The sequence below is a fragment of the Elaeis guineensis genome, chromosome 5 (genome assembly GCF_000442705.2).
Source record: "Elaeis guineensis isolate ETL-2024a chromosome 5, EG11, whole genome shotgun sequence".
Classification (NCBI taxonomy): Eukaryota; Viridiplantae; Streptophyta; class Magnoliopsida; order Arecales; family Arecaceae; genus Elaeis; species Elaeis guineensis.
This window is the reverse complement of record NC_025997.2, coordinates 110,219,095-110,235,449: the sequence shown is the minus strand read 5'-3', so window position 1 is coordinate 110,235,449 and position 16,355 is coordinate 110,219,095. Positions and strand designations below refer to the sequence as shown.

At 34.9% G+C, this 16,355-nt stretch overlaps 1 protein-coding gene across 1 annotated transcript; it reads left to right on the top strand.

Annotated features, from left to right (window-relative positions):
• Positions 1 to 7,533: 7,533 nt before the first annotated feature.
• Positions 7,534 to 14,764, top strand: LOC105033691 (protein trichome birefringence-like 11). The gene is made up of 4 exons (XM_010908585.4): positions 7,534 to 8,194; positions 10,376 to 10,765; positions 11,053 to 11,211; positions 13,899 to 14,764. The coding sequence occupies exons 1-4, from the start codon at positions 7,638 to 7,640 to the stop codon at positions 14,287 to 14,289; spliced, it is 1,497 nt and encodes a 498-aa protein (XP_010906887.1). The 5' UTR covers positions 7,534 to 7,637; the 3' UTR covers positions 14,290 to 14,764.
• The last annotated feature ends 1,591 nt before the right edge of the window (positions 14,765 to 16,355 follow it).

Below are 16,355 nucleotides of genomic sequence, written 5' to 3'. Positions count from 1 at the left end.
GTTCTTATATATATATTTGCATCTTCACTATCACTACATAGGATATTTTTAAAAATTGATCAAACATCATAGAATAGTTGAGGAACCTGAAAATAGTTTTTATATAGGAGATAGTCTTATATTCTCCTTATTCTGATTTGATCGGAGTTGAAACTATATAGAAGGAAATACTGCATATAAGATATAATGGGGTGACAGTATGACTGTCAAATGTATCTTGATTAACTTAATTATATGATTAAATCAATATCATGGATGGTGAGTTAATCTAGGATTAAATCCTACTAACTCTCCTAAAATCTTTTTTTAGTATCTCCTAGGAGAAGAAAAGTGAAGATTGTCTTCACCATAGGTGTCTATTATCATTACAGTAATTAGAAGCATTAGAGATAAATTACAAAAATTATCTTGCAAGTATAAAGCAGTAGCAGAATACAAAAGTTGCATCTGCTAATAATTTGTATATGATACAAACTAATTATCATTGAGTGTTTCAGCTTTCAAATTTTTAGGTATGTGAAACCTTATATAGGTTCCACTTATGCAAAGTATTACTGAACCTATAAAGCTGAAGAGAGGTAATTAAAGTGAGGTGACTACTTGCCTTTTGGCACTGATGGATAGTCTATTCATACTAAGGCTATAGAAATCTACTTATTTAAAAACTAGTAGACCATTATAATATGCCTGAATTTATCAGAAATATTATTTCAAATTCTTTACTATTGTTGCATGGTTTTGAAATTAATGTAAAGAGCAAAAGTTACTCTTCTTCTAATAAAATTTTATGGCTATGGTCTTATATTTCTATCACTCAATTATGTTGTTCTTCATCCTGATGAGAACAAAAAATAAATATGTGATGGTCATATATCTTTGGCATTGCCAACTTGACTATTTTTGTGAGTCAAAGATAAACAAATAATACAAAGAAGAGTTCTTTGTCTGTATGATCATGAATCATATAGAACTTGTAAATCTTGTCTTATGGATAAAATGATCAAGATCTCATTTACTGGACATGAAAAAAGGCATGCATGGTATTAGATCTTGTACATATGGATGTTCAAAGGCTAATAATATCTTGAGCCAGAGATAGACACCCCATATGAGATATGGTGTGTTCTCTAATATGCTTCACAAATCTCATTCTCGGGATATAGCCTAAAGAGTAGTATGTGATACTATTTCTACCACTCTACTGGACAAAAGGTGTTTTGTCAGTAGGTATGCCATCTTTTAGAAAAAAAAAATTTTCTAAGGGGATAGTGGGAGGATAATTGAACTTGAGAAGTTCAAAACCTATGAACTATCCTAACCTATGGAGTGTCCACAAGTTGATCTTCAACTAGATGTGCTCATTGATGAGGCACAATCATGAAACACACCTCCTTACTGAAGGTCAATCTGAATGCGTAATGTACCACCCAAATATGGGTTTGTCATTGAGAATGACTATATACCATACATTATTGTGAATAATATGTTCTTGACCTATTCGGAGATTGTCATGAGTAGAGACTCTGACAGATGGCTTGAAACCATGACATCCGAAATGAACTCCCTGTACATCAATCAAGTATGGACTATGGTTGAAGCACCTATGGATATAACCCAACAGGTTGCTAACAGGAATATCAATTTGGATTTTTGCTATTACCACATATCATCTAGAGAAGTTGTCTCTAGTGGAAGGTAAATGTATTTATCGATTCAAGCAGGCATTAAGGAGATGATACTTCTATTTTTGATGAGATAGTCAAATGTTTGACATTATCAAAAATAGATGAACCATGTGTGTGTGCAAGAAGACAAGTGAAAGTCTCACTAACTTCTTGGTTATGTATGTGGGTGACATACAGCATATTGAGAAGGTAGTCCCGATATTGCACTCGGTCAATGACATATTTATCACAAAAATTTTTATGAAAAAGACTTGGGTTAAGCATCCAATATTTTTGGCATCTATAGAGATAGATGTAAGTGGATATGGGCTTGTCCTAGTCTAGGTACATGGATTTTATATTGAAGCGGTTTAACATGAATGGGTGTAAAAAAATTTACTTACCCATATATTTAATGTACCAAGCCTGATGTGATTTATACTTTGTGCATAATCATTGATTTCAGGCAGATCCATGATAGAATTTTTTAAAAACTATGATAAGCTTTCTCATGGTACTTGAGAAATATTAGAGGAGCAATAAATTGAAAAAGTTTCAAACAGCAAACTATATTTATTTTAGTTAAATGTTGCTAGTGAAGATTGCTCGAAAAAGTTGCCTGATGAAAGGATCATCACTGAGTTGGGTGAGGTCTCACCAAGTACCTATGTAATCTTAAGCACTTTCACCTCATTCATGATATGATCATAAAATGAGTTAATATTAAGAATATCATAATCGACCAGTTTACTAAGCCTTACACAGCAGTAGTGTGATTGTCATCCTGACTGCATGGGCATCAGGTACAGAGGCAATTAGCTTTAGTGCAAGTGAGAGATTGAAAGAATAGTGCCCTATAAGTCAATCGCATGGGGATGCAAAATTTTTTTTTTATTTTCTTCCTACTCATTTGCATGATATTAGTTATTTTTATTTATGAGGTATTATGTTTTATCATTTGCTGCATCATATTTTTTATGATTATGATAAACTCCATAGATTAGGACAATGATTTTAGAGCTATGATGAGATCATGCCAGTGAGATCTAAAATTTTGATAGCTCTAATCTAAAATATTCTTAATCGTTGGACATCGAGTCAGAGATCGATGATACCGGTAAAATTGGTACATCCTATATATGCTCGATGGAGAGGATGGTTGATCTCACAATCACTTATGTGGTGATACTAATACAAGAATGTAGGTGCTCATTAGAAAATGAGTTTACTGAACTGACCTATAGGAAAAATATCTGATGGAGCTTTACAGCATGTTGACAGATGGTTCTCTAGTGGGAGTGATGCATGTGATCTTTTGACCTAAGATCATCATGGTACCTTGTATACATGGATCTTTACTTTGATTTATTTTCTAGCACACCATTTTAAAATATGTGTGGGATATTCTGGGTATGGTGAAGTGTGCATGGAGGTTGTGAGTGGTCATAAGAAATCGATCACTCCTTGTAGGAGGAGAGAACGTCCTATGTAATCTCATAGGATGATGATTCTGAGAGTCTCTGGCTAGAGCAGAGATGAACAGTAAAAAATATTTCTACTGGTTCATCAATCGAGTCATCATCATCAGATCGAGATACATATGGATAGGTATTTGAGTTTGACATATTTTCATATCCATGGCCTTTCTGGGATGTTGTGTGATCGAAGGATTGAATTACACGATAACTCACCATGGAAAGATAATTTTGATATTTTTATCAAATTCTAAATCTTTCGAATGGTCATGACATATTGCTAGATATCAATCTTGACTTGTAAACTCATCAAAATTAAAAGAATTTAATTTGAGAATCAATTAGAAAGAATCCTAGTTGATTGAGATTCTTGAGTTGATCTAATCTAATCGGATTAGGATTACGTCGAGAGTTTGGATCCACTGCTGGCTAGATTTAAAATTCAATGGGTCACACACAATAGAAATTTGATCTTGATTTAATCTATTTGGATTTATTGTAAATTCATTGGGTTAATTGAATTGCTAGCATATGAATTAACCCAAATTTCCAATTGGATTCAGTGTAAAGGTATTTGTGCTAACCCTAGACTTGTAGCCTTGATCTAATGTGATTGGGTTTGAATCTATATTTAAATAGATGGCTTATCTGATTTATATAGAAGAGTTTCTTATGTAAACAACCTTCTCCATGCCAAACCACACGAAGAAAAAATTGTGGCATCATTTATTTTGGCATTAAGAAGGAAGAGTCCTTCTTAACAAAGTATCTTAAATTTCTTACCATCTTTCATGCATTCCTTTTAATTCCTTGTGTCATGGGATGGCCCTTAGGATTGTGGGCATAGATGAGAAGGAGGAGTCCTTCTCTTGGAAGGAAATTGAATGCCACAAAAATAAATGGGATGCCACATTTTTTTGGATGATATGGAAGAGTCCTTAATTTCATGGACTCTTTGTTTTCTCACGCAATTTCCTTTCCCATGTGCCATATGATGGTGTATTAATTTTTTTTAGCAGAGGAAGAGTCTTTCTGCTAGTCAATCACCTTTTATTCCATACCATATTCATTGGGTTTACATGCTAAAATTTATTGTTACCATGTAATGCATGTGGAATGTCAAGAGTTGGCGTCCCATTGTATCGCCCCTCCTTTCTTATATAATAGGGGTGCTACAACCAGGTTCCACGTCCATTTTTGGGCTGAGAGTAGACGTGGGAATGAGAAAAAAATAATGAAAAAAAGTCTGAAAAAAGATAAAGAAAAAAGAAAAAAAATATAGAGGAAGGGAAGAGAAAAAAGAAAGCATGTGATGCTTATCCTAAAATCAGATTGTTCATATGTTAAATATATAATCTGATATTTGTATGGTGTGATCATTTGAGGAAAGATTCCTAGAGTGATCTTAGTGGAGGTCTCGAAGGCATACAAGCTGTGGTGCAATCTGTTCTTGTGAAGGACAATCAGCAGCGAGCTTAGGAAGAAAGCTACAGTACCATGACGAATTGGAAAGGATTCTGATCAGTCTCGTGTGAATCACCATTGGAAGACTTCTACTTTAGAGTCTTGTGAAAATCTCAAAATTATCAGTTCGTAGACTTCATATTGGTATGTGACTTCTGATCTTCTCTTGTTATGCATGCTTATGTTATTTGATTGCAATCATCAAGGTGTTCCTAAGGCTTTTATATTCCAATAGTCTAGTTTAATTGTTAAACTTATTTTCAAAAGTTAAATGTATATAAAAATTTTAAAAATTATATTCCGCTATATTATCGAAATCCAACACTAGTCATATAAAATTGACGACACATTTTGACGTGAAATAACCATACTTCAAGAAGGCATATATGGTATGGCGCGTTTGTAGATAGATATTTCTTTTTTTTTTTGATGATAATGGAGGCTAAGAAATAGATATTATTCATCGCATATCATCATAAACAATACATTAAATTAAAAACATTCTTTATATATATATATATATATATATATATATATATATATATATATATATATATATATATATATATATATATATATATATATGTTTGATGTATGTATATATACATATGTATTTGTGTATATATGTATAGTGTAACTAGATGCCACCAAAAACTTTCTTGTACAAAATACCATAAAATATTACAAATGTGTGAAAAATATTCTTTCTTATTCTTATCGAAGAAATCTAAAAAATACATGATAATTCAAGTAAAATAATATCTATGATCCATTCCTAACTGCATAGAATTTATTCATGGACCATACTAATATGCATTCTAAGCAAGAAGATAATTCATTCTCGGGCAAATTAAATAACTTAGATATCTTTCTACCAAATAAAAAATAACTTAGATATCTCTAGCAATATTCTATATAAACTTTATATTTTCATACAAGGCCACTAAGAGTTAAGTTTTATATAAAAAAAATAGGAAAGCTAATTTATATAAATGAGAGAAAGGTTAAAACTATCATTTATGCTCGTAATCTATTGCAAGATTACATATGCAGATATAAATCTGTAGGTAGATAACAAATAAGATGTATTGTGGTGTAGATGGGAGGATATTATCAGTCCCACATGGATCTTATGATTTTGTCCCTCTGGATTTCAATCCTATATACCTCATATGGAATAGATGGTCTCCTCTTATATAAATCAAAATTTTTCTTGACTCACAACTAATATATCTCTCTTTATTTTTATTACTATCCTCCAATCAAAGAAAGAGTCGGTATACAAATGGAGGGGGCCCCACAATCATAGGGACAGTCTCCTATTTGGCACATCACTGTTGTGGCTAAGAACTTATCGCTCGATACGTAAAGTATCATCCATTCTGATCTATAGGTTTCATAATTTTATCTATCCAAATTTTAATTTAAAATATATCTTATATAAAATATATGATTTTTTTTTAATATAAATAAGAATGTCTCTTGACTTATAATTGGCGTGAAATTAATAATATCCTTCCTGTTATATCATAGTAGGTATATGCCACTGGTTGTTACATGGATTCAACATTAATGGCATGCTATCATTAAAATTTATAACTGAATATGTAATATATATTAATAATTTTAATATCAATATGGCCAACCATCGTCAAAGTTTATGACTTAATATAAAAAAAAATAATTATTAAAATATTTTATTATTATAATTTGTTTGTATCATCATATTATATTTGTAAAAATAATTAAAAAAAGAAAATAATTTGTACATGCACTGTGTAGAGTCGATGTTAATGATATTATTGGTTTTTACAAAAAGAAAAAAAGAAAAAACTGGTGATAGTATTTCAAAGCCTTTGTACACGGATATTCTAACCGGAGTTGATGAGCCACCTAAATCGCACACACGTCAGTTCACAGCATTCAAAAGCCTTTGTACCACGGCTGTGGACCCCGCACACCCACTTCCCACTCTCCCCCTTCACTCGCGTTCGCACGTCTTCGGACCAAATGCCCCAACCTCATCCCCACGTTTTCCACCCGCCGTCCGTCCCTCTCCAATTTTTGATTGCAAAAACAACCGTTAGCCAGTCAAAAGATAAAAAACATCAATTTCACAATATTATACTGAGGCCCATGTAGACCGCGTGAACATGACACGAGTCAATTTTCGGTGTCGCTTTTGCCGTTCCCGGAGCGTTACACATCCCATCATGCACGTCCATTCCGACAACACCCGCATCGGCCTAGATTTCGTCTCATTTTCATCCTGCCATAACCCCAAAAAGTTGATCAAAATTACCCCTCTCTATTATCTTATTATTCTATTTATTGCTCTACTTTTTTTTATTCTTACTTCTTCGCCTAGGTACGCAAAAAAAAAAAAAAACAAAAAAAAAAAAAGAAAGAAAAAGACAAAGGCAAGTTCCAAGTATTATACTTTTATTATTTCTATTTAATTTTTTACGCTCACCATCTTCTCTCTCTCACGGTAAAAATGGAACCTCCCGGTTCCCTCCACTCTCTCTCTCTAAAACGCCATAAAAGCACTCAATCGCTTGCCTCCAAGATGCCACTACTTAGAGAATAATGATATAATATTACCAGTACTAAAAAAAAAAAAAAAAAAAAGTAAATCTGAATAAAGAAAAAGAAAGAAGGGAAGAAATTTACTTTCCCTTTCGCTTCCTCTGCCATTTGCCAACTACACCCTTCCTCGCTCTACTTTTAACTCATTGTAGTTGGCATTTTTTTTTTCCTTTTCGCTTCAATTCTCAAAACCAAGTAATGATAAATTACCATTCTAATTTTTCAAATTTAAAAATATTTTAAAATTCATTGGTTTTCTTTTTCCATTGCATGCTTCCTAGTTCCTGCTTGTACCCTTTCCAACTCTAAATCTATCATAATTTCTTGTATAAAAAAGAATATCATAATTTCGTTCCATAAATTCCACCACTCTTAAAAAGCTTTCTTTAGAAATACTAGCTATAAAGGAGGGGCGGAAGGGAAAAAGGAGGCTCTTTTAGTGGTGATGATCTCGGTCTCCGTCGCGGCCTTGTGGACGAGGAACGCGTCGCCGGCGGTGCCGAGATCGCCGGCGAAGAGGAGGGGCGGCGGCGGGGTGGACGAGGGTGGCCGCGGCATGGAGGTGCTCCGGCGGCTGGGGCGGCGTGTGAAGCCCTTCGAGCAGGTGGGCGTGCTCGGCTTTCTCGCCTTCACCGCCGTCTTCTTCCTTCTCATCTTCTACTTCTTCTACTCGAGCCGCGGTGGTCCAGCATGGTCCGGCGGGACGGCGGATGGCGCCGGCGGCGGAGTGAAAGGAGTTTGGGGGCTGGGAGTGGAGATTGGCCGCAGCGGCAGCGGAGGCGGAGGCGACGGTGGCGGCGGCGGAGGAGGAGGAGGAGGAAAAGGAGAAGCGGGGGAGTGCGATTGGTTCGAGGGTGAATGGGTTTGGGACGAAAGTTATCCGCTTTATGAATCGAGGGATTGCAGGTTCTTGGATGAGGGGTTTCGGTGCTCGGAGAATGGGAGGAGGGATCGGTTCTACACCAAGTGGCGGTGGCAGCCGGCGCGGTGCGATCTACCCAGGTTCTAATCCTATTCTTCTCTACATTCTCTCTACCTTTCCCTCTCTCTTTTTTATCTCTTTTTGTTTGTTCTGTTGTTCTAAAGCTCTCTCTTTTTTCTCCTTCTTTTCTTTTTCTTTTTTTTTTTTTTTTGGGGGGGGGGGGGGGACCGGGGGGGTGGGGTGGGAATTAGATTCCGAGCTTTTGCGTATGGGATGAGGTTTTGATGATTTAGCTCTTGATTTGCAGTTCAAAAAATGTTCTTTTCCCTTCTTGTTCTTGGTATATGGGTTGGGGGAAATTTAGATTGTGATTAGGTGGTTCTTTTGGTCTTTAATTTGGATTTACTGAGGTTGTGGGACTGTTCTTGTGTTTTAAATTTGAAATCCTGGTTTAAAGATTCTTCTTTTATTTGTATACCTTTTTTTTTAAACGGAATAAATCACTGAATTGTTTGAAACTTGTTTTGTTCTTTTACTACAAGTTGTTGGTTTTTTGGTTGACTGAAAGGATGTTGTGATTCTTCCACCTAAAAAAAACGAATTTGGGATTCATGAGTCCACCTTACATTCGTTAAGAGTCTTCATTTTATTCTCTCATCTGTTTCTCTTAAAATTTTTAAAGTTTCTAATTAATCAAACTACTCTTCTTCCCCCTTCTTTGTTATTTTAATTTTTCTTACTGTTGCAATGCATTATTACTACTGAAAATACTATATGTTTAATATATTTTTTTGGATTACTTATTTTTCCTCCCCTTTCCTGCTATGCCAACTCCATGTCGCTCCTTCTATTTTGGTTCTTCGAAACGGATCTTTCAAATCTTGCGATTTTTCAAAATGTTATTTTTCTTTATGTTGATTGTGTTTTTAGATCAAATTTCCCTTTGTTTTTTTTTTTTTTTTTTTTTTTGAACATGGATTTAAAAGTTATTTGGGAAGTCCAGCTCTGCTATTTAAATGCTTCGGCTGTTTGTCGGTGGATATAACATTAATTTTATAACCGAAAGGGTGGAGGTGGGATATTTAATTTGATAACCATGGCCTGGCTCCCTTCTATCTGGGGTCTGCTGTCGTTCTTGGTACATTTGTGGAATCTCGAGACTTCCAATTAAATTACTTTATAATTTTTTTTAAAGTAAAATGACTGGGTTTGTCGTTTAATTATATACATATTCTCTTAATTCTATGTGTAAAAGTATCAAATTAAGAGTATTATATATATCATTAGAACAGCATTTTCTCCAATATATATAATACTCTTAATTTGATACTTTTAGTTTTTGAAATGCATTTTCTCCAATTTATTTTCTTTTAAGTATGTGGGTCTTCGCTTTATTGATTATTTTTTCTATTTGTTTTGGCTTAATATCTAGTAGCATCCTTTACTAATGTTTTACCTTTTTTTTTGGATGATTTTAGTGAACCATTACCTTTGGCCTGCTACTCCCCATGTTGCCATCTTACATCAACACTCTTTTAATGATCACCCTTGGTGGATGGGTCAGCTTTCATTAGTTCCTTTTCTTGAGTCCCACCCCATCATGTGAGCTGGGTTTCAGCTATAATACTCTCCTATTTTCTAATGTGGTGGGATGCCTTTGCTCGTGAACTTTTGGATGTTTGTGGGTAACCTTTGCTCGTGTTCACTGTTGAATTTGTTCTCTTATGAGAGAGATCCCTTTCCAATTGAAGTGATTGGTGTTGATTGCCTGAAACTACTCTCAATACTTTTGGAAACAGGAGTTTACGTGATTGCTACTTCTCTTTTGACTTATGCATCAAATAACAATCCATCCTTTTCCTTGTTATTTCTAGGTGGAGCATAGTAAAATTAGTTTATTCATAGACAGTGGTAAGTGTTTACATTTTGGAAGCGAGCAATTAGTGCATTGTTGTTTAACTTTAACCGTATCTTCTCCCATTTTAAAAACAAATCCACAAATTTGTTACATTATCGATGAATACCTTATTTTAATTGGTTTTCTAACATTCTTTATTTTTTTTAAATTGTTGGTTTAATATTTCCCTTTTCATTGAAGGGGTGACATTAATAATTTAAACAAAACAAGGAGAGGCATTGTTGCAATAAACACAACTTACGAAGCTTCACTTTCAGATGTCAATTATTTTTAGAAAAGCGCTGAAGATATGATATTCTTTTCCTAATCCTTTTTTTTTTTCCTTCTATTTGTTTTGCTGAAGATTTGATGCCAAGAAGATGATTGAGAAGCTAAGAAACAGACGACTGGTTTTTGTGGGTGACTCGATTGGGAGGAACCAATGGGAGTCTCTTCTCTGCATGCTTTCTATGGCTGTTCCTGACAAGAGCTCTATCTACGAAGTGAATGGCAGTCCAATTACAAAGCACAAGGGTTTCTTGATTTTCAGATTCAGGGACTACAACTGCACTGTGGAGTATTATAGAGCCCCATTTTTGGTGCTCCAGAGCCGCCCCCCTGCTGGAGTGCCGGAGAAGGTAAAAACCACGCTTAAATTGGACATCATGGATTGGATGTCCGGCCAGTGGAGGGATGCTGATGTGGTGATCTTTAACACTGGGCACTGGTGGAACTATGAGAAGACTATCAGAGGGTAGTTACATAGTTACAACTTACAACTGCACTCCCATTTTGTAGATTCTTCATAATGTATTGTGATAGGACCACTAAGGCCATGTTTCAGTAAACAGGAAACTAAGGGAAAGGAGTGAATGTGGTAAGTAATGGGGCTGGATTATGCGAGGATCAACAGATTGAAGCCATTATTATCATTTCCTTTCCCTCAGTTTCACTGGATAGAAAGAGTGTTCTTTCTTTAAGAAGTGAAGTGGAAAGTAGTATCCATGGGCTTGACTTCTGGATTTTTTTCTCTATATTCAGAGGGTGTTATTTCCAAGAAGGAGAGGAGGTAAAGATGAACATGAGCGTGGATACTGCCTATCGAAGAGCGATTAAGACATTGTTTGACTGGATTGACAGAGAGGTCAATAGGAATAAGACCCAAGTCATCTTCCGCACATATGCTCCTGTCCATTTCAGGTTTGTGGACATGCCTTTTAGTTTATTTGCATTCTTCTTCCTTTAAATTTTATTTCGGAAGAGTTTATTAACTATGTTCTTATAATTCTCCATCATATGACCATTTTATCATCATTCAATTTGTCTGTTAGGGCTTTTGTCTCCTCAAAATATTTTTCAGGTGCTATGGGTGTTTGAAAGTATCTGATCATAGGATATTATTACATATAGAGCATTATATGTCACTAAAGTTCTTTATTTGGGTAATTGAGACCCTTAGAATAGGTCAAACTGTCTAAGTAATGAAATTATGATGTATTTTCTGCTGATATATCCAGTTTTCCGAATCTGCAACAAACTTCTAAAACAAATTCTCAGTTAAATTAGACAATTTGTTCTTACAAAAAAAAAAAAAAGAAAAAAATTTAGGGCCTGTTTGGATGATTGAGCCCAAAATTCCATAGGAATCGTGGGTTTGGGCCAATATAACCATCCAAATCCGGCTTGGCTAGGCAATATGTACACAAACCCAGAATACTTCTGGGGTGGGTTGGCCAGAATCTCATAGGGAGAAAAAAGACCTGATTTGGATGGTTGTATTCGTCCAAACCCACGATTCCTATGGAATTTTGGGCCCAACCATCCAAACAGGCCCTTAATAGGCAAATGTATGTGGAACAAATTCTGTGCTCCCAAACATATCCTAGTAGGCAAAATATGGGCCGAGATGTCTTATTCAATGGCCCGGACCATTTATCATGATTGAGCCTGTCCAACATGCTTAAAAATAGAATTTTTGGAGAGCTCACTCCTAAGATAATGTCGTGATTGATGCATAGTATTTCAATAGCAAAAGATAATATGGTTTTTTAACCATGGTTTAGAATGATTTAGGCCTTGGACTTTTAAGTCCATGTGCTTTAAAATATGGAGCATAATGAGGGGGAGATCGACCTGGATATTCTGGCTTATTAGTAGCACTGAGAACGATGATCTGCACTGTTTATAGTAATCTACATCATCCAAAATGCATGGAAGTTTCTTTTTATAAAAAAATGCATGGGAGCTTAGGTACGTGCATCTAGAGGTTTGAAGATGAGTGACTTTCAAAAATACAAGAAAGGATTTATGTTAGTCCTTGGTTGGCAAGTTTAGAGGCCACTTAAAGTGGGTCACTTGTGTGTTGAGGTGTTTAAACATTATGAAAAGCTCGAGTCATCTTCCTACATTATCTATTATGCTCTAAACCACGGGGTAAAAATATGTTAGTTATGAACTTATACCTGAAATATTAATGGGTATATGTGTGTATGTGTATGTGCATGTATGCATGTGAGAGAGAGAATTTTACTCTTGGGTTTTTCATTTTGTTTTTGCATTAGAGATGCATGCAGTTTCCTAAACCAAACTTTGTCAAATTTTCCCTTCATCTGGACTCTTCCCAACTGTATGGCAACTTCAAAGGATTTTGGTGCATAAGTTTATGCTCTACCACATCCAATAATGTTGCTTACCTGCCAATTGCCTTTCTAGGTTTCATGGTGAAAACTTATATTACCTAAGTGTATTCCCTAGGTTTTCTGCATCACTTCCTAGAGTGTTGATGTTGCATCGGTACTTGTAAACATCTTTTTGACCATTATATCTTGCATCTGAGTTCCCATACCTTCCATTTTCACAACCACAGAATCTTCTATACTTGCTAGTCTTCTTGCGGCCTCTATGAAAATTTGATGTATCAATCCAGAAATATATTTTTGAGGCTTTTTGGAGCTTGAAGACTTGAGCAAATGGGAGAGTATGATAACTCGGATTAACAAAGAAAAGTAAAAAGACTTCCATTTGATTAGGAAAATAAGGCATCCTGAGCTTAATTCCGGCTACCATCCATCAAGCTGGATGATATCTTTTAGGAATTGTGAAAGATAAAGAAATCACACTCAAAGGAGAAAAAGGTATGATAGGAAGTCCAATTTACAAAGGTTCACCCGGTTGATACAGATGGTTTAAAGGATTCAAAAAGTGATGCCTTATAAAAAAATGATGCTAAGAATTATGTCACATTTGTCTATTAGAGATAGATGATCAATGTCAAAATTCTAGCATATCAGTTTGAATGCTACTGCTATAATTATCAAAACTTCCACAGGCTGTGTAAGAACAACATGCAAGTTAATGGAGTACACACACATTCCTAAAAATACATGTCTAGGCTCAGGCTTACACAGGATTCCTGTCAGCTTTGGGTGTTAATGTCCAGCATATGGGTTTGGTAATAAGAATAATGCATCTAATTTAGCTAAGGAGCTAACACCTGACACTATATGCCCCTAATGACTATGAGTTTCAATTGATTGGCATTCAAATTGAAATTGTTAAATGCTTATATGCTCTTAACTGGAGTGAATTTGACTCTGCCAATAGGAATAAGTCTTCAAAAGACACATTCTGATATTGATGCCATATTGTTTGGGATCAAGTCCAACTCAAAACAAGTCACTATAAAAGTCATATCGTCATCATATATACGTGAATCCATCAGCAAATGCATTTCATCAGATATTTTTGGAAGATAATATTCTCTCCAGTAACTGAACTTCTTTCTCTGCAAAAAATGCACAAAACATCCATGGTATAAAACTATACCATGAGAGTTCACTGATTCTGGAGCTTTTATAAACTTTTTGGTTATGTATTTTATTTCACAGAGGTGGCGACTGGAAGACAGGAGGAAGCTGTCACTTGGAGAAATTCCCAGAGTTGAGTTCTTCATCAATGTCCCTGAAAGACTGGGATCATCTGCTGAAACCATTTAGAAATGTGACTTTGGAGAATTTTTCTGGGACTCGGGTGCTAGAGTTGGATGTGCTGAATGTCACCCAGATGACTGCTCGAAGGAGAGATGGCCATTTATCCATATTTTACCTTGGTCCATCAGGTCCTGCCCCTCTCCACAGGCAGGATTGCAGTCACTGGTGCTTACCTGGGGTCCCTGATGCATGGAATGAGCTGCTGTATGCACTCTTTTTGAAATGGGAATCCATGATCTATCAAAATGTTTCTGCTTTGGGCAACACCAGGGTAAAGCTGGACTCATAAAGGTGCTAAACTCATCATGGCAGATAATTTGCATTGCAGTTCTGCAAGAAAGTGCACAACGGACACCTTCCAGGTTCCTGGTTGAAGCCTTTTGTGGGTGGAGGCATATCATACATAAGGGCCAACGCCATATTTTACAAGATTTGTCGATACAGGCTATGGGTGTAGCAAATATAGAAGCATAGGCAATCAACAAATTAACTTTGTAAATAGAAAAATTGATGTCTGCAATTTTTTATTAGATAAATGGCATCAATCTCTATATAGGATCGAGAATTATATATAGCAGCAGGATGTTTGGAAAGTCTGGATTTCAGCAAAGCCTTCTGCTTTCGAATCACCTGTTAAGCTGTTGCATCTACCTTTTCCCCCTTTTTTAGTTAATTTTGTTTCCATCATTTTTAATTTGTAGTGACATAAAGAAAAGAATTTTGTGTGAGCTTTTGTCAGATTGTAAAGTTGAGTATTTGATGGTTGTAATTGGTTGCTGTGGCTGGGAAAACCCAGTCGAAGGGCAAAGGTGTTCGAAGTTATTAGCATTCAGCATGTGTGATTCTGGTTGATTGAAAGAGGGAGGAGTGCTTGTGAATCTTCAAGAACTCACCAATCAATGTTAGTGATTAATCTTAAGTTATAAAACTTTTATTATTACTATTATCATTATTATGCAAGATTGACAGGTACATGCCAACATTGAGTTGATATTCTTCTTTATTTTTTCTCTGAAAATTTTGAGTCTAATAATGATTATACTTGATGAGTCTGCTTGGTGAATTGTTATTGCCCAATTAGTCTAATTGGGATTTATATCCTTATTTGAAATTTTCTATATGTAACCAAGAGGAGGTTACTTGTTGCAGTTGGTTGTTGGTTGTCTTAAACAACATGTCAATGGTTTGTAGGTTTGGCATGAACCTGTATCTTAGATAGGACCTTGGTTATGGTTGTCAGGTTGTCACTTTGTCCCTATGAAGCCAAAATCTCTAGCAACTGCTGTTTAGCCTGATCGAGTTTGATGTCTTGGACTGGCACATTGTCATATGGAGGACATGAGAAGTACAAGTTGAATGTCAGCATATATTTTCATGTGAGAAGCTGGAAATGCTGATAAAATATGACTGAAATAAAAAAAAAAAAAAAGTGTTGATGATATCTTAAGTGGAAAAAGTTATTTGTCCCCTTAATTTCAGGCTGGTTTGATCTTATTTCTTTGAAGACAAAGGTTACTCGGGGGGAACTGGGGTCCCCTGATTTAAAAAGTCCAAAGAGGTGGTCGGCTCAGCATTTTGGAGTTGGAATTTAAAGATCCGAACCTTCTCCTTGCTCTGGATGGAATGCAGTGAACCAGAAAACAATTTTTTATGGGAAAAGAAAAGGCAATTCAATTAGAAATCAAATCAGAATTATCTATATAATAATAAAAAAACTATATACGAATATTAGAGATAGTATTTTGTATTGACACATAAAATTATAAGATAATCTCTCATAATGTCATGTATCAAATTTGTTTTATTTATTTTAAATAAAAATATAAATATAAATAGTATGATAAAAAATAATATCAAATACAGTAATTTTTACTGATTTCGAAGGTTATTTTTGAAAAAAAAAACTCTCAAAGATTCTTTTAATCTCGTCATAGGATTAATTAGTGAGAACAACCTTTAATCTATATAATAATAGTCAAGCAATATACTAGTATTAGGGGTATTATTCTGTGTTGATACGTAAGATTATAAGATAATTTTTCACAACACCACGTATCAAGTTTTATTTTTTTATTTTTATATTTTTTAAATAAGAATCTATCTATCTATATAATAATAATAAAGTAATATCTAGATATTAGGGATGGCATTCCATATTGACAGATAAGCCATGTGTCAAGTTTTATTTTTTTATTTTTTAAATAAAAATAAAAATATAAATAGTATGATAAAAAAATAATACTAAATGTAGCAATTTTCATCGATTTCAGGGCCATCTTTGGAAAAAAGAACTTTCAGAGATTCTTTAAATCTTATCATGGGATTAATTGGTGAGAGCAATCTTTAATATAAAAT